This window comes from Calypte anna, chromosome 3, assembly GCF_003957555.1.
Source record: "Calypte anna isolate BGI_N300 chromosome 3, bCalAnn1_v1.p, whole genome shotgun sequence".
In the NCBI taxonomy this organism is placed as follows: Eukaryota; Metazoa; Chordata; class Aves; order Apodiformes; family Trochilidae; genus Calypte; species Calypte anna.
Window position 1 is genome coordinate 34,950,899 of NC_044246.1, and position 23,374 is coordinate 34,974,272.

The window sequence follows — 23,374 nt, forward strand, 5'->3', positions numbered from 1 at the left end:
TTAAAAAAGTCAGCATCTGTTGAACACTTTTGCTAGCTCTAAAAATTGGTAGTGACAGAGAATAGAAAGATCTCTGAGATACGAAATTCTTAAAATAATACAAACTCCCAACCTCTACTTTTAGCAATAATCTGAACTTGACAAACCCTATTATTTGCAGAGAATAGAGATGGATAAAAAAGTGTATTATACATATTTGGAATTCTTGAATGCAAAGACAAACTCTCAATTGCAAGTCTTAAGGTGGTACTTAGAGTAGGAGTTTCATATAAAACAGATACATCTGTAAATGGAAATCAGCAAAATTTCTGTTTCAAGGTTACATTACTATCTCTAATTTAGGTGAAATCAGTGGACAATGTTATGTGATTTAGATACCAGGAGAATAAGTCTTAGAGCTATTCAACACAGATTAGGTAACGAGATATAAAAGTACAATATCTCCTATTATTAATCTGCATCAGATCTTGAATTTGGATCTTGATGTTCCACAGCTGAATACATAGAGATTTTGCTACTTTGTTCAATTTTAACAGAAGCACAACATTCTTTTCAAGACAATCTGTTCAGGTAAAGTACCTGATAATGTTAATCAGGATCTTCATCTGGCCATGTCTGCAGTTCAGTTCAGGCTTTATTTAAAACTCTATCAGTATCTGATTCATCCACTTCAAAATAATTCGTGGAGGCTGAGGAGAGCTGCAGTAGATAAAATCTCACTTGCCAAGTGGTACAGCTTTAAGCCTAAAGTGATTGTTGCTAGCTGAAGTTTTCTTCCAGTAATGATACTGAGTATTTATTGTGTGACAAAGCTAAGGAGAAAATCGTGATGAACAAAAGGAGGAATCAGGGCTGTAGGTACTGTGGTTGCTCAAGTGAACTTTCGATCTCTGTTAGAACTTTGGTTAAATCATCTTCATAGCACATATGCATTAAAATAATGTCAGCCAGCACTAGAAACCAAGAGGTTTCCAGTATGTTAAGCACGGTTTAGCATGAAATCTTTGGTAAACTGTGCTGTGTTGAATGAATCATAGAATCATAGAATTGGCTGGGTTGGAAGGGACCTCAGAGATCATCAAGTCCAACCCTTGATCCACTACCACTGCAGTTACCAGACCATGGCACTGAGTGCCACATCCAGTCTCTTTTTAAATATCTCCAGGGATGGAGAATCCAATACTTCCCTGGGCAGCCCATTCCAATGTCTGATCACCCTCTCCATAAAGAAATTCTTTCTAATATCTAACTTAACTTCCCCTGACACAACTTAAGACCATGCCCTCTTGTCTTGTTGAAAGTCGTCTGGCAAAAGAGACCAACCCCCACCTGGCTACACCCTCCTTTCAGGGAGTTGTAGAGAGTGATGAGGTCTCCTCTGAGCCTCCTCTTCTTTACGTTGAACACCCCCAGCTCCCTCAGCCTCTCCTCATAGGGTCTGTGCTTGAGTCCCTTCACCAGCCTGGTTGCCCTATTTTGGACCCGCTCCAGGACCTTGATATCCTAAACTAAACATTGATGAATATGTACAGTGTACATGTATACTTGCTATGCCTGGAGCATGTTATCCCCTTCCCCTGCACCTCAAGTCCTCCTCCCTATATCCATGTTTCCTTCTTTTTCTCTTTCCCTGTCTTTTGACTGGTAAATGTGAAGAGTCATGGAACACAGTTGCACCAGTAAGGCATCATGGAAGCTTTGGAAGAGGGTGGTGGTGCTCAGCAAACATTGGCATAAGACACTCTGCACCAGGATGCAGCTGCCACCTTTAATCTTTGTTTTGCTGAGTGAGAGGGTAGTTAAAATATATGAACATATATAAAAATATGTATATATATGTGTGTGTATACATATACATAAATATATAAAGACATATACACACTCCAGATGGGCTTGCATTTAAAGTGGAAGTTTAGTTACAGATACCATATTCCAGAAATGAGAATCATTATAGGTAGATTGACAGTCAAAACTGAATCTAAAGCATTGATCTGCAAATACCAGTAATGGCAGCAGTTGGCTATAACTGCTAAATCAGAATCTGACATGTTCTCAGGGTTGAAGACCTGAGACTGAATACCCACGCAGATGCCAACAGTGCAGATAAGATTGTAAGATACAGTTTCAGTGTATCAGTGAATAGGTTCATTTGACCAGCATTCAAAAATGCTAGTTTTGAATCTTAAGGGTAACCATTAAATAGGAACTTCCAGACTCTGAATACCTCACTACAGAAACCATGATTCTGACATTGTAGTTACAAAAGAAAAGGCACCACAGCACATATAATCCAGCTCAGAAATATTGCAGACAGCTTCAGTTACAGGTCACTGTATCATTTGGTCGTATAAGCAGAAGTCAGATCAGCGAAGATATTTTATTCCTTTTGTTTTTCCTGTAAGTTTGATAATTCCATCACAAATGTTGCAATTCTAAATTCAACTTTCTGCTCTGTGCCAACAGAGCCCACAGAATTTCATTATTCCAGAAGATTGTAGTAAATATTGAACGGGCAATGGTTGTTGGCACAGCATGGTCTGTTTCGACTAGAAAAAATCTTAGTTTCTGGGCATAATGTAGGCTTTATGAAGAATGTGCAAGGATGAGCAAGGTTTAAGCAAAAGGTTGTGTACCTAAGAGCAAAAGGAAAAAAACTAACACTGAAGGATTTTTCAAAATCCACATAAATCTTACACAGGATCTCAGTTCCTATCATTAGATATTCCCTAAAATATATAAAGACACACAAACAAACAATTACCAAAAAAACCCCACAAAAACCCACCAACCAACCAAGCAAAAAAATGAAAAAAACCACTAAAACCAAACCAAACCAAAAAATCCTAAACAAACAAACCACCCAAAAAATCCCCCAAAACCTAAAAAACAAACAAACAAAAGAACAGAGTTACAAAAGACAAAACAAATGAAATTCTAGCTGGCAGCTTCTGAAAAGAAGCCTGAATAGCCAAGAAGTCCACTGCCTTGGCATCTCTTAATGGGAGTCACCCAGGTAATAGTGGAAATGTGAAACTTTCACTGAAACGAAGCTGATGGCAAAATTCTAAAGGCTTTCTGGCAAAGCAATGCAAGAACTTGCACTGACTTTATTTCTATAATTATGAATTGGATCTTTTTAATTGAGTGTCCATTTTAGTACCACAACCATTATTTTCTTCAAATAAAAAAAAAGGCATCACAGAATCTGTCTTCCCCTACCAAATGCAATGTTCTTTACCTTTCACAGAAGTTCAGATTTAGTCCCACAGAAGCTATTTGACTTTATAAAGTGCGGGATGTATTTTGTATGGGTATTTTTCTCCTAGTATCAACCAAATTTATTAAACTATTTATTAAACTATATGTTTCATATAACTACTTTCCCCAGAACAAGCCTTTCTGTTCTCCCCATGGCTTTGCTGTAGATGCAAAACTCTCAATGACATTAATGAATCTTGAGCATGTGATTTGAGAGAAGACTCTGTGTCTTAAGTCATTTTGAGTGGTAAGGGAGACTTTCATAGCAAAGACTGTAGTGCAAGAACGATGCTGCACAGAAGCAGCAACTACTGGTTTTTAATGAGCTTTAAAAAAACCTTATCATTAATGCCTCATAATGGGACTCTTCCTGTTAAAAAAAAAATTACACTACATCTCTGGTGTCATTTTTTTTACACAGAAGAGGTGTTTCGTTAGTGTTACATTCCTATTTTCCCCTGTGGCATCAGTAATTAATTCATGCCAACAATTATTTCAGAAAAACGTAATATGTACAGTTTTGTTTAATCAGCACAGAACATTTTCCACTGACAAATGCCACCTCCAGCTGATTGCATAGAGGTGAGGGATGTGTTTGCAAAAGAAAGTCCATCCATGCTGTCACCCACAAAAAAAATCAAAATACTTTTCAAGGACACAACAGTGTTCCCACCCCAAACCTTGACACAAGGGAGTTACCAAATGTTACCAGCTTCAATTAACATGAAAGAGCCTTTAAAAACTATAAAGTAATTGGACACGTTCATGAGACACGTTCATGAGACATAATTATGTCAGGTAAAATTGAGCATTCCCAGAAGTGCTTTTGGCTCTATTAGAAAAGAACATTTCTCCTCTCAAATGTATTTCACAGACATGCAAGGTGGGGAAAAATGGCACCATTCTCATCAGTGTTAAAAGCATATGATATGAATGAGGTCTCCAGCATGGCACTGACTGCAATAAATTATCAAGTGTGTGTTCTGTTTTCTGAAATGGGTTCAATTTATCATTTTATTGAAAAGATTCCATTATGCTAATGTCTTATAAAATCACTTTTTGCTGTTGCTGGAAGGTGAAGAGGGGATATCAGTTTTTATATATAGAACTTGGAAGTACTGCAGCATTGAGTTGTCAAGGGTTAATAACCCTAACAGAAGATACAATATATATAAGAGCAAACTTCCAAGGACTTTGTAATGACAATTTTTCATAACCCTACTGGATGCAGAATGACCAGAATATTTTCCTTAAGCTTAACTCTTTGAAAAAGAAAGTTTGACAGAACTAGCAATAGTTAACTGGTGGGCTAAACACACTCTCTCTCTTCTCTAATTAACCCTCGAGTTGACACTGGAGACTGTTTAGGAAGTGCTGTTTCAATGAAGGTCAGAATAGAGAATGCCATTGTTTTTTTTTGCCAACTTACCCAGATAGCAGACATGAAGGATAATTAGACAGAGGTGATTACTCACAAAAAGGTACACTCCTTTTCTAAATATAAGACTATATAATAAAAACTTGTTTCTTTTGAAGTACTGGATCCAAAAAGGGTAATTGTGAAAAGAGAAAGAGAACTAGATTTAGATAGACAATTGGTTTGATCTTGTATAATAGCTCTTTAGTGGCTAAGATGTGACTTGTATGCAGAAAAACACTTTTATGCCATGAATCTAGAAATAGAGTATTGTTTCAGAAACATTACTGTATTATGAATAACCTCTACTGGGAAGCATTCTCTTATGGACATGCCTTCTCCAACCTCCAAGAATACTCATACAGCATCATCTGAGAAGATACAGCAGGTAATCAAAAGGAATAATTTAACATATTCTGACAAAAATGCACAGTATTTCAGCAGTTGAAAACAAGTAAGTGGAGCTAGAGCACTGTGATCATTATCCCAATGAATCACAAATACCCTCCTGGATCTCAGAGCTTCAAACATGGACCACAGTTTGAGAACTTCTGTAATCCAACACTTAGTAGTGAGCTTGTAAAGTCATTTAAAACTTTAAAGTAGTTCTTATTCAACACATGGGACTTAGCAGCACTGATTTAAAATAAAATGTATTGTCACCGTGCCATATGTAAATGTTATGGTCATAATCCTCTCTAAGTACACATCTGGATTTTCAGACCTCAGATGAGCATACTTAAAATGCAGTTGCCTCTGAAAAGCATATTTTAGCACTGTAATCTAGTCAGGCTCAATGGGTAAACATTTTGAAGTGTGTGAGTATTTGTACACAGGAGGAGTTCAAGTGAGAAAAGGTTGTAAAAAAAGAACAAAAAAAGCCAATGGATTGCAGAACAGCTTGCAGGTATGGAATAGCCATGAAAGGGAGATAGCAAAACACTGTCCTGCACAACACTGTTCCACATGACATCCTGGTCTCTGAATTGCAAACATGGATTCAATGGATGGACCACCTGGTGGATAACAAATCCACCTGGTGGATAACAAATTGTCTGGATGGTCTCACTCAAGAGTAGTGGTCAAGAGCTCAATGTCCAAATGGAGACAGTATGGGTAACTTTTAGTGAGTCTACACCTGAAGCCAGATTTAAACTGAAAATTACACTGGGGAAAAGAAATAAACAAAATAAAAAAAGAAATAAATATCAGTCTTCATTGGCAGCATCTTCATCCCTGTTTCTGTTTTCAAAGATACATTGGGGTAACCTGGTCTCGAGCTGTCCATGATTGTCATATTTGACCTTAAGTTGCTACATGAAGAATGTGTGTGTATTCATTATCTGAAACCAAATGTGCCACATAATACATTCTCATTAACATTAAAAGCAGTTTAATGTTACTACAGGGGTAAACTGTCATTACACCAAATCCAAATTACCTTAGTAACCTAAACAGTCACTTCAATGTGTCCACTGAAACAATACATTGGTTGCATATTAAGTAATTTATTACTTTTTCTTGCACAGAAATATGAATCTTATTCAAATTAATGTCTGTCAAAAGAACTACCATAAGAACCATGTAACCACAATTAAACGGTGTATTAATATTTCAGGAAATTTAAGAAAGGTCAGTATAACCACTCTGATAATTTATTATTAGAATAAAATTTTGATAACTGGCAAAAAAGGACCTAATTACAAAATGCAAATTACACAAAATAGTGACTTTTCCTCCCAAAAATATTGATTTACAATACCACAGACCTAAAGTACATTTTATTAATTAATTTGTGTAATAATTCATTTGACAATTATTTGCACAGATGACAAGGGGAAAAAGAACTTTATACTGATTAATTCCCCATGTAAAAATGCTGCTAAATGAGCAGACACAAAAATTTTTAACCTTTCAGGCTTTTTGATGGAAAGAATCACAATAAGATGTAGTATCAATTACAGAGCACAGGAATTTTTTAACACATGATCAACAGAATACTTTTCAAAAAGTATTCGTACCATGTCAGCAATATCTCCAGTTAAATCAATATTTCTTTTCATTTCACTCAAGCTTCTCTCTGAATTAAGTACAGTTCTGACTACCTAAACCCTAAATCTTCTTTCTAGAAGTTTTTGCCTGTGTCTTATATCAGACTCTTACATAGACTATGAACCAGCTCATCACTTTTATGCTTTTAAGCAATGACAATACTGAACTTTTGGTTATAAGTTTTACCTGCCCTAACTCATAGTTGTGTTATTTGTAAGGACAAGAGATTTTAATATTTATTAAGTTTTGGTAAAGCATTTCCTAAGTAGATGGGAAATAATCAGTCCCTCTTTTTGCTAGAATTTACAGCATGGAGCACCTAAGTCAATGTATATTAGTGCCTCATTTACTCTTCTGTGAAAAGAACATGAAAAGAAGGAGTCAGCAATGACTTCTATGCAAGTATTTTAACAGGCTAGCTAAAGAACACCGGGCTATTATAGGGAACAAACCAGATGACTGCTATTTGAAGGCTGTAAATAGAAAGACTTAAGTAATGATGACCACAGCTAATCGATGCAGACAAAATAATAAACAAGTTGATAATGGACCTAGTTGGAAATTAAACAGGTAAATAGGTAATAACATTAATATAGTGTACAGAAAACAGATGCTGTCAACCTATGAACTCACCTTTTTTCTCTTTTCTTTCCTCTTTCCTTTTTTTTTTTTTTTCTTTTTGAGATTGCTTGACATTGTGTCACAGTTTAGGCCCAGCTGGTACCAAACCAGGCCTCTGTTCGCTCATCCCCCACAAATGTTGGACATGGAGGAGAAAATCTACCTAAAGGCTCATTAATTGAGACAAAGATGGGGAGGTTTGAATTCCCTAATTCAGACAAGTAACAGGCAAAACCAGAAAGGTTCCACTTGGGAAGAAAAGAAATAATCTAATCTATCAGGAGAAAGACAAAACATGACTGGATCTTAACACCTTACCCCTACTCCTCCCCTCTTCGCAGTCCTGGATCCCTTCACTGCCGCCTCCCCCTCAGGGCACAGGGAGGGGCAGACGGGGGTTAGGGTCAGTTGCCCACATGGTGTTTCTGCCGCTCCTTCCTCCTCAGGGGGAGGACTCCTCACATTCTTCCCCTACTCCAACGTGGGGTCCCTCTCATGGCAGAGACTCATTCAGGAAGCCCTCCAATGGGAGTCCCTCCTAAGAAATGCAGTCCCTCAGGAACTGCTCCAGCCCGGGCTGCACACAGAGTCACGGCTGCCTCAAGAGCAGTCACTTCCTCTGGCATGGGGTTCTCCATGGCTGCAGATCCACATCTGCCCCTCTCCCTGATCCTGCACAGGCTACAGCTTCACACCTGCCTCACTGTGCTCCTCCATAGGCCGAAGGGGAACTGCATCCTATCTCATTATGGGGCGGGGGGAAATCTCTGCTTAGGCACCTCCTCCTCTTCCTTTCTCACCAACCTTGGTATCTCTGCTCTGGCATTGCTCTCACCTCCACCCCACCTCTGCCCTGCAGGTCTTTCTTGCAGTTTAATTTTTCCTTTCTTGAGTATGTTACTCTCAGAGGTGCATCCAGCTTCCCATAAGAGCTCAGCCTTGGCCAGAGGCAGGAAAGAATTGGAGCTAGGGGCACTTCCAGCAGCTTTTCAACCCTGGGCCTTTTTGAGACATTTTGAGAGGGAAGCAACGTGATTCTGTAGTCTGTACTACATCTAGGTTGAAGGAATCTTTGTTGCTGGACAAAACCTTTGTCATCAAACCTTTGATGACATCACAATGCATAGTCATATACAATGCATAGTTCATATAAAGCATACGAACCCTTATACTTTTCAGATTCCCTATTTCTCAGGCCAAAATCCCTTCACCCTATATAGGCATTTAGTGGTATGCAACAATTATGTTAGGTAGTTTATTTACTTACATATTGTTGGTTAAAGTATTTTGTCACATATATTATCAAGAGTGTAAATTATGTGATGAAAGCTGGCATAGGAGGAAAGTCCAGTGCTGAGACTTTTTTTCATATGTTTATTAGAAATAATGCAAGGTGCTATTTAGCAGGCCGGATAAGGCATTTCTATTAGATTTGCCTGCAAAGAGAGGAAATCTGAAAATCCTTGATGCATCAATTATTTAGATCAATTTCCATATAATTTTCAGACTAATAATGACTTTTAAACTTCTGAATTTCATATGGAATTTCATATTCATTCATATGAATTTCATATGCCTTGTATATTAAAAACACATTGTAAGTATGATCATTCTCCAGACTAGTCAAGAGTTGCTTTCATTACTAAACACTAAATGCAAGGTGAGTTGGGAGGAGAATGTCCAGTCTGCTGCAAGGATGTCCTGTCTTTTCTGCAAGAAGCAAATAATGCCCCTTGATGGGGACAGGATGCCAAGCTATAAAGGTTTTTGTTTGATTAAGTGCAGCAGTTAATACTTCCTAAGTATATTACTTTTATAATAGCAGTACCATACAAGAGTTGCCTCTCCTGGATTGTCTGGTAAAACATAGTTTGACCTCCAAGGATTCAAGTCAGTGCTTCCAAAATACTACCTTTGCAGTCAAATGCTGCAGAATTCAAAGGAGAGCAAATAAAGGAAAAGCAGGGCAGGGACACAGGGTCAGCATCATGTGGTAACAAACAGAAATACCTTAGGCTTCAGAAAGAGATGATGTTTCTTAGCAATTACTAACTACTGCAATTACAGAATAGCTGTGTAGCACCTTAGACTAAAGAAGAAACAATGAATCCCCTTCCTTTAAACTGTAAGTTTAAATTTATCCTCTACTCATTGTGTGTGATCTCTCACACACAGAAAAGATTACACTTTGGTTCTACTGTATAGGTTTCAACTATAGACTGATCACAACCATCCACCTTATAAGACAATAGCTTGATAAGTATAATTTCAAGCAGCAGTGGTGGAATATGTAGCCTTCAGCTGCTCAGTCCCACTATTATTACTCATTTCAGCTGGGCCAGAGAAAATCCTTGCTTTACAGTAAATTGACCGGAAAACTGATCTCTGAATTAATCCTTTTTTGTTGTTGTTCTTTTTTTCTTGCTGGATTATTTTTAACCCAGACTTCTCTTTTACTCAGTGAATTATGTGACTACACCTTAAGCTGTCCCCAGCCCTCATAACCAAACTGTAAAAAAACCTACATTAAACAAAAGAAGGAGGCTGAACAGACACAAGGACAAGTTTCCATAGTGAGAGCAGAACCAAACAGAACATAACATGTCTTTAAAAAGTACTTGTTACTAACATCCTTCCAGGCACAACTGTCAATTCTTTGGTTTTTGGTTTGTTTTTTTTTTTTATGATAAAAAAATAATCTGTTAATCGGATAAAGCTAGCCCACATATATTCTTAATACATCTTTTCCTCAGGTGTCATTTTGCCATGAAAATATTTGCTGCAGTAGAAAACACCCAACAGTTTGTACTTGGCTTCACAGAGTTTGTGGAAAAATACACCACATTTTACATATCTATAAAGTATTCTGTAAAGACCAACACAAATAGTAAAGCCCTGTATGTATCACATACAGTAGTAAAATAAGACATAAGGAGTAGCCTCAAAAAGTTCACACCACTGCCTTGCTTTTGACAGTAAGCCCAGCCTGAAACCCCCTCCCAAGTTTACCAAATTTAAATCAGCATGCACCCCTCTTATCTCATTATTCATTCAGACTGGGAGATGTGGATCATTAAGCTGGATACTAATTCTTTCCTAAACTGCACTCATTCATCATTAGCTGGCAGAGAGAGGTTGATCAAGTCAGTTGTGGAATACTTCTATGACACTCCCACGAACTGTACATTTTCCCCATTAATTCCTTAGGAAATTCTCTAGAAGTTATTTTCACAGTTTTATTACAGCTACATCATTAAGCGTGGTGATTTCTGTGGTCAGATTAGTCACAGGGATTTCTCTGTCGTACTCAAAAATTACCGCGACCTACGTGTTTGGCATTATTTTCCTCTTTCTGCATAAAGTGTATTTTTGTACTTTTCTTTCTAAAAAGACATTTCTGATGGACTATTAAGACAGATCATGACAGAGTCTGTTACCGTGCAGAATGGTGTCTCCTCACTGGGGAAAAATCCAGCTGTCAGTAATGAACAGCTAGGCTGTGTGTGGTGTTAATCTGAGAAGATCCATGAAATAGCAAAATTATTCTCGTATTTCCTCCTGACTTGAGCTTCTCCATCACAAACAATTTAAAACATTACAGCACAACCAATTTCCAGTAACTTGTGCCTCTTGATTTTTCATGACAAAGAGAAGATATTCTCAGTAATAATTTGGTGGATGAAGAAGTAATAAAATCTATAGTACGAATCATCATTATATTTTGAAACAGCTATATTTTTGTAAATAATAAGTCTATTTTATAGAATTTTTTTTTTACAAAATATATGGGTATGAAAACTTTACAACAGATTGGGAATTAAACAAGTTTGCAAGGTAAGGTATCCAACATTCTAGCTAATGAAACTTCTGTAATGGAAAATTTATAGACACTACTTTTTGGCCTCTCATAGACCTCTGGGATTTTTTTGCCAGCTTATAAGAATTTGTAAAAATATTAGTATAATGCAAATTAGAGACAGAAACAACCCAAAAAGTCACTCTGTTTATCCACAAAGCAAAATGATTGTTCTAGAAGACACCTCAGATGTTATCACCAATTAATATAGTTGCATCTTTTTGTACTGAAATAAACCATATGTTCATTGTTTTTTTCCTGTTCACCTTAATGAAGAACCAGAGAAAAGTTTAGGTGTGCATGTTGAAACGTACCAAAGCCCCAATTTACCTGATTTTTCTGAAGGAGGAGACGTGCTGTTTTTTGTAGTATCCAGAATAACAGCCAACCCCGCAGAGAGTGATGGCAGGATGCTGGTACTGAGATCTACACGAGTCAGACTTGCAGGTTCTTGTTGCAAGGCTTTCAGAATCCCCCCAGGACAGTTATCTTCTGCCTCATCCTTGTTCTTACTGCTCTTCTGTGGCCTCTGAACAATATGAACGATACTCTGCTGGGCTAGGTCACAGTTCTGCAAAACAAAACCAAAACCCCAATAAATAATTAATTGTGGCATAAGGGACAAACTCCCTCTATCTCCAATTTGTTATTTGTTAAATAGTCTCCAAGCCATTTTGTGTAAAATTTCTGAGTGCAGTAATGGAGTTTAAAGCAAAGTGACAAGTGTAAATTGCTGGAATTAGGATTACTTGTATTGGCAAAAAGGGTCACAACACTTACAAATTCTAAGCATTTAACAAGGAAATGGTGGATCAGCGCCAGCAGCTCTAAATAACTCTGGTTTATTGTCACAAAGGAACAACTCCAGAGGGAGCTCTACTAAATCAAGTGCTAAGAATTCAATGCTTAATACATATTTGCACAGATAATGCATACATACACTCTCCACATAACAACTTAAGGTCAAATATGACAATCATGGACCACATTACCCCAATGTATTTTTGAAAATAGAAACAGGGATGAAGATGCTGCCAATGAAGACTGATACTTATTTCTTTTTCCCAGTGTAATTTTAAATTTAAATCTGGCTTCAGGTGTAGACTCAGTAAAAGTTACCCATACTTTCTTGAGGTGACATTTAACTGTTGATTTGCCACCCTTTTTAGCCCAAGAAATCTCATATATACATATGTGCTTCCTACTCTCTGTTCTGTTCAGAGCTGATTCATAGCCTTTCCAGCTGTTGCATCTTATAAAAAAAAAAAAAAAAAAAAACGAGGGTGGAAAAGATTCTTATGAAAGGTTTATCCGTGATAAATCAGGATAGATTTTACATTTTGTTCAGCATTTTCCTAAAACAAGTTTAAAGATTTAAAGAACTTGAAATTACAGAGATTTCCCCCTCAGTCTTTCTCATGTAATGAAGTTCTAAATCTCTTTAGAAATCTAAACAAAATCTAAATAAAACAGAATCTAAACAAAAATCTATTTTGTTCTGTTTTTCTGGTTTTGGGTGGTTGTTTTTTTGTTGGTCTTCTTTAACTGTATTTTTAATAACACCTTCTTAGTGAAGCAGCCAGCAGAAATTAGTCAGATCCTGGGTGGTGTAGTCTTAAGATTCAGACAAAGCAATTATTGGATTTCAACTATAAAATATTATGTTTATGCTTAAGGCCTCCTTTTTTTCTACAACTTCTTGCTCATAAAATTTTAACAAGATCAAATTAAATAGTTTAATAATTTCATTCATGAACACAAAATCCAAAAAATCGCCCTCACTCAGAAAATTCTTGAATAAGAATCCTGCATAACATTAAGGAATTGATGAACCTAAGAGAAATTAATAATGAAATTAGTAACCTGGGAAAATGAGGACCTCGAAAGCAATTTGCTCAGAGTAGAATTACAAAGGGAAATAGGCATCTATGTAAAAACTCACAACCTTAGAAACCCCTAATCAACTTGTCAGTCAGTCAAACCACACTTTAATGAGCAACTCCTCTGGCAGTTTTCCTTGCTGTAGCAGGCCTTGTGCTTCTTTAAATGTTTTTTCTCACTATCTACTGTGCTTCTCAGTGTGTTTCTTTTGAAAGTTTGCACCAGTTCCCTGAATCAGTCAACAGCTTGATGCTGTGCTTCAGTCACAGTGAGAGGATGGTGCAGACGAGAGAATAGAAGGGATGACAGGGGCTGCTTAAAACAAGTTAAATGCCCCTGCAAAACCACAACCTTTTTCAATCACTCTTTCTTGATCTTGACTGCTGTACACATTCAGATGCATGGTTGAAGTTGCTTGATCTTTAAAAAGCATAGGTTCCTTTCCAGTTCTTTTTGCAGGCTGGAGGGTATGCAGTTAGCTTAGAAATAGAGGAAGGGCAGGCAAAATGCAGCCCCATTTTACCTATTATTCTCTCCAATAATGTCAAGAATGACACACTTAAAAAAAAGATATAAAAATTTGCACTTTCTGCAATTACACATCCATATGACCGTAGCAACAGCATATTCTTTTATTTCACTTAGTGAAAAACTTTATTTTAAAATGGCAGATGAACATGTTACATCTTAACTCCCTTGCATCTCTTCATAAAAAACGAAGAATGAACTTTGAAACACTACATCACTACGAATGATAATCTAGGTCCTAGGCACAGGAAAACTTAATTAGCAGATCCCAGGGCAAGCTTTCAAAGATAGCAGTCACAAAAAACAAACAACATCCTTGGATGTGTACACTGAATGTATTTGATATGGACACTGAACACTAATAAACATGAAATCCCAGATCATCAGTCTTCTAATATTTTTTCTGATTACATTTGAAATTAATTTGGCTGGTGTTTAAAGGAGGCAGTCAATTCTCAACCTTCGCAAGAAAACTGAGAATACAAGAAAAAAAGAAAAACGGTTTGTGATCAAATTTTAAATGTGAAAGGACCTGGATGAAAACATCACCAAGCAGTTCACAGAAACAAGGTGATTAATGCTTTGTAACAGACTACATTCTGTAGATGGCAGATAGGTTAGGTCTGCAGCCTTCTTCTCTGAGAAAAGAGATAGAATTCAAACTACTGATGTAAATGTTTAGGTTTTGCCTTAGGTTACTATTGTAATGCAAATCTAAGATACAATTGTTTATGTCAATGTCACTTCCATTTTCTTCATGTGTTTGTTTTATGCCTCAAGAAACATTTACTTTGATAGTATCTTTTATTAAAGATTGTAGAGATACTATGTTATCTCTAGATTCAAATTATTGCCTGTGGTCTGTATTCCAAAGGGTAATATTGCAAGTGTGTGCATTGATGATTATGAAATACCCCCTTGCCCTAGACCAAAGGGAGCTGAGAAGATCCAGTAGGAATAACACCCTGTATTAAGGACTTGTTCTTTACAAATAATGGGTTTTGGCCAACTTGGAAAAATAAATTAATAGCAGATGAAATTCATAATTTTTTTCTTTCAAAACTTTTGCTTCCATATATTTTTCTGAATTCTCAAGCTGAGTTTTACAAGGATGAATTAGCACATCCTGAGGGAATAACACAACATCCTTTGGTGCTGTCACCTGTGGGATAAGTAGAAGGTTACTTTTGGAGACTCAAAACAAATTATGAAAAGGGAAAACACAACTATTTCAGTAACTCCAAAATCCTCTTGATCTGGCAGACTTCTGCTTGGTAAATTATTTTGATAGTAACATCATACTGAAAGAAGTGTTCTCCATCCAACAAATGCTTTGCTTACTAAAGAAGTCATATTACATTTTCTGAAGTACAATACACTTTCTTTTGAAATGCATTCTTAAATAAATATTAGAGCAGAGAATAGTTTAAATTCAAAGCTTTGAATTCAAATGTAAAAGAGCTAATTTCTTGTGGTTTTTTTTTTTTAAAAGAAATTTGAAATATTTTCATTCCACTTGAACCACAAGCTAGGGTTTTTTAGGTGTTTTTTTGGGTGTTTTTATTGCCTATCAAACTCAAAAAGTAATTGTTCTCATTTCATCACCTAAGACCCAGTTGGAATTTCTCCTGTTATCTGGAAAGCCACATCTTTAACCATGAATCCCTGAGGCCTATGGAGTGGAAAAAATAATAGTTTGCTTAATTGCTGCCTATTTAGATTAAGCAGATCACAGTCTGCATGATGCCACTCAGAGATATGCACAAGGTAAAGGTTCAATAAAAGGTGTTTAAATTCCTAGGTATGATCAACAAAAATAAAAAGATTGGTTTTCCAGTTAGGCTTTATCTTAACTGTGCTACATTTCAAAATCAGATGGGAAAATAAGGAGAACATTTCTGTGTTATTAATCTACAGAATAAATGAAACACTAAAAAAGCTCCCCAGGGTACCTATACCACAATACATCTCTTTAAACTAACAGGACCCACATAAAAGTGCAGATGACATATCAATGTTACTCAAAAAATCTTCTTCCATGAATAGTGTCCAGAGACATTAAAGGAACATTCCAAACAGAAAAATAAATTAAAAAGCATATGAAGTTGTCAGAAGAGAGAAAAATAAGCCCACCAAACATCATTCTACAATTGGTCTGCTCACAACTCAAGGACAGAGACCAAATCACTAAAGCAGCAGATACAGAAAGGAAATCAATTGGTGTCCTGGTTTGCTGTTAATTTCAGCAAGTATAGCTACTTAAAAGAGACTTAGCTGAAAGCAAAATTACAAGACAAGAAATGTACTCCTGGACAAGAAATCCTGGCTGGTCCAATCCAGGACAATTGTAAGAACAACAGCACTATTTTCATTCCCTGATCACAGACCAATGACTCAAAAAAGACAGGACAAAGCAACAACAAAATATATCCCTTAATTACATAGGGAGCAAAAGCTGAAATATCAATGAACTTGAACTATTACCTGAAATAAAAAATACAGAAACATTAGTAACATTCTGTTGAGCCATGATGGTCTCAGAAATAGAAAGAAAGATTTGCAAGAACACTTAACATCTTTTATTTAACCATCTGATCAAGAAACAGAAATCAAGTAAGCTTTTGGGCTCAGAGAGAATTCCCAAGGTTACCGTAAGGGGAAATCTGAAGGGAAAATTAAGCACTGTTAAAATAATGAAGCTAATCAGCACCCTCATTTGATATTGTCATCCATTTGTGGGAATTCTATCTGCTAAGTGGCAGTGCACTAAATAGTACTCTACACAGGGCAAGGGAAAAAAAGCCAATGCACCACTGGGCCTACATTACACAGACCACTTAGCAGTTAAATTCCAGCAATCAGAAACTATTTTATGATGCTGTGGAATACATTTACGTTTGACTTCAGTTCACCTTTTCAGCATTTTCAGAGCTATACATTACTGCACTTGTTTAGTACTCAGAATATTGTGGGTGCTAAGCAATGCCTAGAAGGAAAAATAGATGTATTACTTAAATTATTTATTCAAATAAATGTGATGAAAAAGGCAGAAAACCTTTCACTTAGTGGAACAATTGTACTCTAATTTTTATAATCTCTTCCTATTGAGATCTTGCAGCAGTTTATTGCTTGTTTCAAAGAAAAAGAACAAAAGTGAAGATATAAAAATTATGCTATGAAAAAGGATAGTGAGCTGCAGGCAATCCAGGAGAGTCCTTAAGTGCACGGAGGATAAAAAAGCCAGGTAATAGACAGTCTTGCCAGCAAGGATGTGATACTGGACCTGATGGTCACTAATACAAGTGACCTGCTCAGTGCAGGAGTGCTGAACTTGGTGACCTTTAAAGGTCCCTTCCAGCCCAAACTGTTTTGTGATTCTATGATCCTATTAAAGTAAGGACTGTGAAATGTACAGTGACAAGCTCACCATTGGAGAGAATAAGTAACAGATTTCTAACCGGGTTTCATGCAGTGGTTAATACAGGTTAACTACCAGGTGTCTCCTAACTCTGCATCATGCATCATCCCAGCATGCAGAATAGTACACTAAGATGTATTTCAAATGAAGAAAAAAAAAAAAAAATGCAAATCATTTATAAGTGACTCACTATATTTGAATTACATGCACAGAACTTTTCCTTGTCAAGAAGTCTCTCTACGCTGACAACTGCCTTTCAGTATTTCCCAAATACTAGATCTTTTTCATCAATAGTTTGTGGTAGAGCAGAAAAACTTGCTGCAATTCCAATTTCCTTCTGAGCTTGAAGTCCTGCATAGTCTGGCCTAGAATACTTTACCCGTAGAGAGGTGGAAGGGAACAGACTGATTCCCAGTCACACGTTACAGTTACCCTGGAAGACAGCTCCTGAAAGATGAGATTATTGCATTCACATGTTGCTAATGAAAACATTTTTCTTCATCACAGAAGCCTAAAGTTTTGCCTGATCCATGTCTTCAAAAAAATCACGTCTGTGCCATGATACAAGAAGAGAAGTGGGCAAAAAAAAAATACTAAAAAGACAGATGATGGCTGTCTTCCAGCATTTGGAATGTGTGATTTAGGACTCCAATCAAAACCTAAGCAAATGGCTCTGAAAGACATGGCCATTACAAAAAAAAGCAAAGCCTTCTTCAGATCTAAAAAAGATCTAAAAAATCTAAAAACTGAGGATTTGGTTGAATTATCATTCCTAGAATGTTCAGTATGTCTTAATTTCAAAATAGATTTTCTGACATTATTCTTAATACTCTCTCTCTTGCACAGTATCTTGTGGGGTTTTTAAGTACTGGTGGTCTTTGTAGGTATCTTATTAAAACCTCACCTGCACTGAGACATAAATTAATAACTTGTTTCTTGACAAGATTTTTTACAACCCCACACTGAATATAACACATTTTGGGCTCATTCTAGGGACTGTTAAAATGAACCACATTGACAAAGTGTAATGCCTGCAAATTTTTACTGCTTTGACACTTAAGACTCTGAAACTTTCATCCCAAAATACAAAAGCAATAGAAAAAAACTTTTCATATAAAAAGACCTAATCTGAGGAAGGAAGTTTAGCAGAATCTAGGGAAGGCTCCTGAGGAACAAACCAAGGCCATGCTATAACCTCCTCTATAGAAACACTCGTGTTCTGAGAAGCTGTCACAGACCTGATTGTTTTTGCCAACTGATACTTCAGGACTAGAGCAAACAGCAAGCTTCGTAGTAATATGGGTATATATTGCTATACATCTTCTCTTCCTGTAAGACTGAACTTCCTGAAGACATCTGTAAAGATTCTGTTCCATATTCAAGTGCTAGGTGAGAGGAAAAAACTCTATCTACACTTTGTATGAAAGGTTATCCTGAGAGTTCTGAGACATTTACTTAAAACTATAAATCTTACTGTTGCTTTGAACTTGCAAGTGGAACATGATAAACCTACTATGACAGCTGTTTGCTACTTAGTTTCTATCGGGTACTTTGTTCTGTACAAAAAGGGTTAATCCATACACATTCAAATTAGGATTCCATTATTTTTTAGAAAAGAGAACAATGGACGTTCTTTTTTATAAGATCAAACAGCCAAACTTTGTGTAATTTACTACAGCTCCTCTATCTAATGGTCCCTCCATATAGTAGGAAGCCTTAACAAACACAAAAGCCTCTGATTAGGAGTGTAACACTATAGGTCATGTATTACTAAAGTTCTGCTCTGCATGATACTCTAATGAGAAGTATATGACTTGCAATTTTATACTGAATGGTCCCTTAATGAGTTAATGATTTGCTGGAAATGGATTCAACAAATAATATTTAAATTTTCTTGTACTAAATTTAAACTAAGTCAGAATTCCCCCTCATTCTTCACATAGAAATCACTTTATGCTTCATTTCCATCTTTTTCACATTATAAGACACAAAACTTTAATGTTCATATCTAGCTCAGTGTAGAGAATGGAGACATAATTCTTAGTTATGAACTTTGCAGGGTTATTATGTTTTGTACACAACCTAAGCTGCTAGCAATACTATACACATATTTCCAAAAGGCATTACTAATACCACAGCATTATTAATGTGTTAACTTTTCTTGAACACAGGCCTTCTAGAAAAAAATCCTGAAAGATAAATAAATATTCAAAATAAATAAAAAAGTTTTATTGGCAGCATATTGGCAGTTTGCAACATGCAAATACCGGCTTGTATTAGCATTATTCCCTTTAAAACTCTGCATAATGATCTGCAGAAGACATAGAAGGCAGTCAGACTTATTAATATTATGTTTACAAAACTATTAGTATCTCTATAGCGACATTAGGAACATACTGTTCTGCTATAAAATGGAAGAGAAATACTGTCAAATGAACACTAAATTCACAAGAAACTTTTCTCCACAGTAAACAAAAGTTTTTTCCTTCTTGTAATTTCATGTAATGTACACTAAGAACAACCTATAACATCTCAATCTATTATGTCTGTATAGAAAGTAACAGACTAATGAAAAGTTTATAATATTAAATTAAAAATGAATGCACTTAAGTTTTGTGACTGTTTGCTTCCTAAATGCAGTTGAGTCCACCTCATTATCATTCCATCTTCTACACTGAACTACCTGGTAGAACTTATACTTTGTAAACATGTGAACAGCTGTAAATGTAACGAGAAAAAGGTGATTATTTGCCAGGTATAGATACTACTTTCTATTGCTCTGATTTCTTCACAAGTGACACCAAATGAGAACAATAAACAGGTGTATACTGTAAAATGCTTGAATGAATAACTTTTTGGACACATTTTGATATGAATTGAATGGTGATTAAAGGTACTAAGCTCATAAGCCAGCACTGTTAGCAGTCTGTAGCATGCATTACAGCCTCAAAACTGTGGACTATATATTCTTTGATAAACATGAGATTTAATTATTAATTCCTCCTCACTTCAAATTCTTTTTTCGCTTTTCTCAGCCAGGTTGAATCTGCCAGACTGGTCACACTTCCCTGTCTTCACTTAATATGTCCAATCAGCATTAGAGGACATGTGAGGAACAGGCACAGAAGTGGACTCACACTGACACCTACCAGATGTCGTGACATAAATGACACAGGAATTGTATTTTAAAATGTGGGGAGTCACTTACTGTGCAGAACTTTGAAAATACCCTTAAGCTTTAGTGGTCCCTTGTGTTGATGAAGGGACAATGGTGGAAGCCATGGGGCTGCAGCAAGAAATTTGCACAATTCCCTTCTACAAAGAGTTCTAAAATAATTCCTGTGTTTAGTTAACACTCCATGGTAGGAAGTGAGTTTTTATATGAATCTCTTGCCTAGTGCATCACAAGTTTAATAGCTATAAATATTTATTTCAATTCCTTCAACTAGTCATCCACAGATGTCTTTTTCATGCTTTGCAGTCAGCACCTGGTGTACATCCCAACCAAGGAGCACTCGCTCTTCTTGTTATCTCAGAGCACGCATCTATGGATCGATTTGAGCAGTTGCTATGAGCAGTCATAAATAAACCCTAGTGGGTATCCTGAGTGGGCTCACTTAGTGAGTTGTTAACCCCCTAGTATAAATACAGAAAAGAAACCAACTCTTTTCTAGAGCTTTCCCTGATTTTACCTGAAGGCTTGCTTTTAACCTAACAATTACTATGCCAGGTGAAAATGGTCTTAAATTTGATTTTGGGGGATGTGCCTACCAAAAAAATCCCAGAAGGATACACAAACCTACTGGATATTGCTGGAAAATCCATGCAGTGCAGCTACATGTCTAACTGGGTGTTAGTTTGAGGTAGAAGACGTTGGGAAGAGTTTTCTAGGGATATAAGTTAGGTATGTTACAAAACAGGTTACAGGTTCTTCACAACCCCTAATTATAAGATATATGCCACATCAAAACATACTCAAATAATAAATTAATCCCTATGCCCCGTACATGTGGGCATAGTTTGTCACCACTTTCCTTCCAATCCTATATGCAACCAAGTCTTATTTTAAAAGGAAGAACGCAAACACAAACAAGGTGACTGCTAAGAGGATACAATATAAAGGTTTTAAATTAGCTATTAAAATGAAAACATCTTGTTTCGCTTTTAAGTAATACGTGTGATTTTTCAAAAAATATCTAGAATAAACAGAAAACTTGACATAAATGTGAATCCAGACTCATCCTGCTAAATAACCAACCTCTATATTAAATTTACCACTATAAAAGGGAGGTGAGAAAGCCACGTTGAGTCATAGATGAAAGATGGTTTTCCACATCTGAACAGGAGAATAATGATTCATCAAAAAGACAAAGGAGACATACTTTAAGAGTGTGTATTTATCCTTACCTGGAAAAAGAAGGATCTTCAATTTCTGCTGAGGCTATTCAAGTTTGAGATAAAAATCCCCAGTGATACTCCGCTATAATAGGGAATTTCAGTATTCAGATTTAGTTAGGAAAGACAGATTATTAAGACAAACAAGGTTCCTGGAAATTAATTTGAAGACCTTTGTATCACGGCCTTATCTCTTTTACATACATCCCATTTACAACATACCACATGTTTTTAATGGACGTTTCACACAGAAGATAAGATTTAACTCTTACTCTGAACATCTAAAAAATCTGGAATATTTAGGTCTTTTCATAGTGATGGGAAGCTGTGCAATTTGAATTCAGATCAAGATTCAGATTCTGAAAACTGATACAGGAAGAACAAGCTATGACCTTCAGGGGGAAGGGACATGCTGTGAAATGCAGTGGTGCCAAAGCTACAAAAGGTGTAAGCTTTACTGACATGGAGATTTCATCGGGTCTGTCAGGCTACATCTGCATTTCCAAGTAGACAAGCAAAAAAACCTAACTTGCATTACCAAGTAATGCACACCAACAGAAGTAACTTTCCACAGAAAAACAGTTCATACCAAAGACCTGACAAAAAGACTACTTGACCATTTTTCTTAAAGAGTGGAGGTTCAACTGGTTTTACAATTGTTAACCATTTCTTTCAACTGGTGTATCTAGTAAAACCACCATAACAGTTTCCCCAGAAGATGAGACCTGGTTTGCCCAATTACCTCCACTAAAAAATCAATTTTAAAAATATCATTTCAAAAACAATTGCTTTGTTAACATGTATGCCAAGAAAGAAAAAAAGAACTCCTGTAAACTTTCCTTTGCAATGGGAATTGAGCTTTGTAAGTCTGGACTTGTGAACCATCTCTGTCTTAGAGCCGTACAAACAGTACAGATAAATTTTGAAGTTGGAAAACAGGTAATTCAACCACATAATAAATGGAATAAGTTACCAAGACAAAGCCACTGACTGCCACACTTCAGTAAGAAAAAGCAGAGCTCAGCATGGCTTCTGGATCTTTCCAACAGGGACTGTCGCATCAGAACACAGCAAGCTTCATTGCTGCCTTTTTGCATGCTTTTTATCAAAGCAGATAGGTAACCCAATGGGTAAGATGCAGCCCTCACCCTCACAGCACCACTTTGTGTTAATTATTATTTCATGGTGTGAGAACACTTTCTGACTTCAGTGAGACTGGATTTAACAGTCCTGGAATTTTTCTCTTACTGAGAAGGAAGAGCCAACATTGCTCTTATCCCTGCAAGGATCAACACTGTAATTTGTGGCACAGATGCTACAAGTTCAGATTCCCAAAGCATTTTGATCTTGCCCAGTCTCAGCTCAGGTCTCTCACAAAAGCTGACTCTGAAGATTCACGCCAATGACAAGGACAAAGTCACATTTCTTTTTTTTTCTTTTTTCTTGTTTTTCTTTTGTCTTTATCCTCTTTGCCTTGAGTGAGAAAAGCTCTGAATTTAATGACTGTTCATGCATATTTGGAAGCACAGAGCTAAGAGTGAAGCAGAGCTTATATTCACATGCTTTTATCAGTGTCCACTCAATTGACACTGAAGTTGGCTGGCTACAATCAGCAGGATGCAAAACTGAAACCCTTTCAAGTGTGGCATAAATTACCCTCCTTCTTCAGATAAGCTACCACTGGAAGCGAAAGGAGAAAAGATTCAGAGAAAACAGGGATGAGCTGGTTTCAGTGGATAGGGAGGGCCACGGATCTGGGAATTTTCCCATTTCTTACAAGTGAAGGCATTTCCCTTATTCAATACTGAGATGTTTTTGTAAGTTAAATACAAGAGACAGCAGCTAGATCTTCTTTCATTTGTAAATGTCAAGAAGTTCATGACTCCTTTTTTTCCTGAATGCTCCTTATCCCCCAGCAGCAAAGAGACCCAAACTGTTTTAGGGTTGG

General features: G+C 36.6%; 1 protein-coding gene across 2 annotated transcripts in view; it reads right to left on the reverse strand.

Moving 5' to 3' along the window:
* PRKN (parkin RBR E3 ubiquitin protein ligase) overlaps positions 1–23,374 on the reverse strand; it is a 710,558-nt gene that overhangs the window by 467,804 nt on the left and 219,380 nt on the right. For both annotated transcript variants that reach the window (XM_030448441.1, XM_030448442.1), the window contains exon 3: positions 11,535–11,775. In XM_030448441.1, the coding sequence (XP_030304301.1) occupies positions 11,535–11,775 (241 nt within the window). The remainder of the gene's footprint in view (positions 1–11,534; positions 11,776–23,374) is intronic.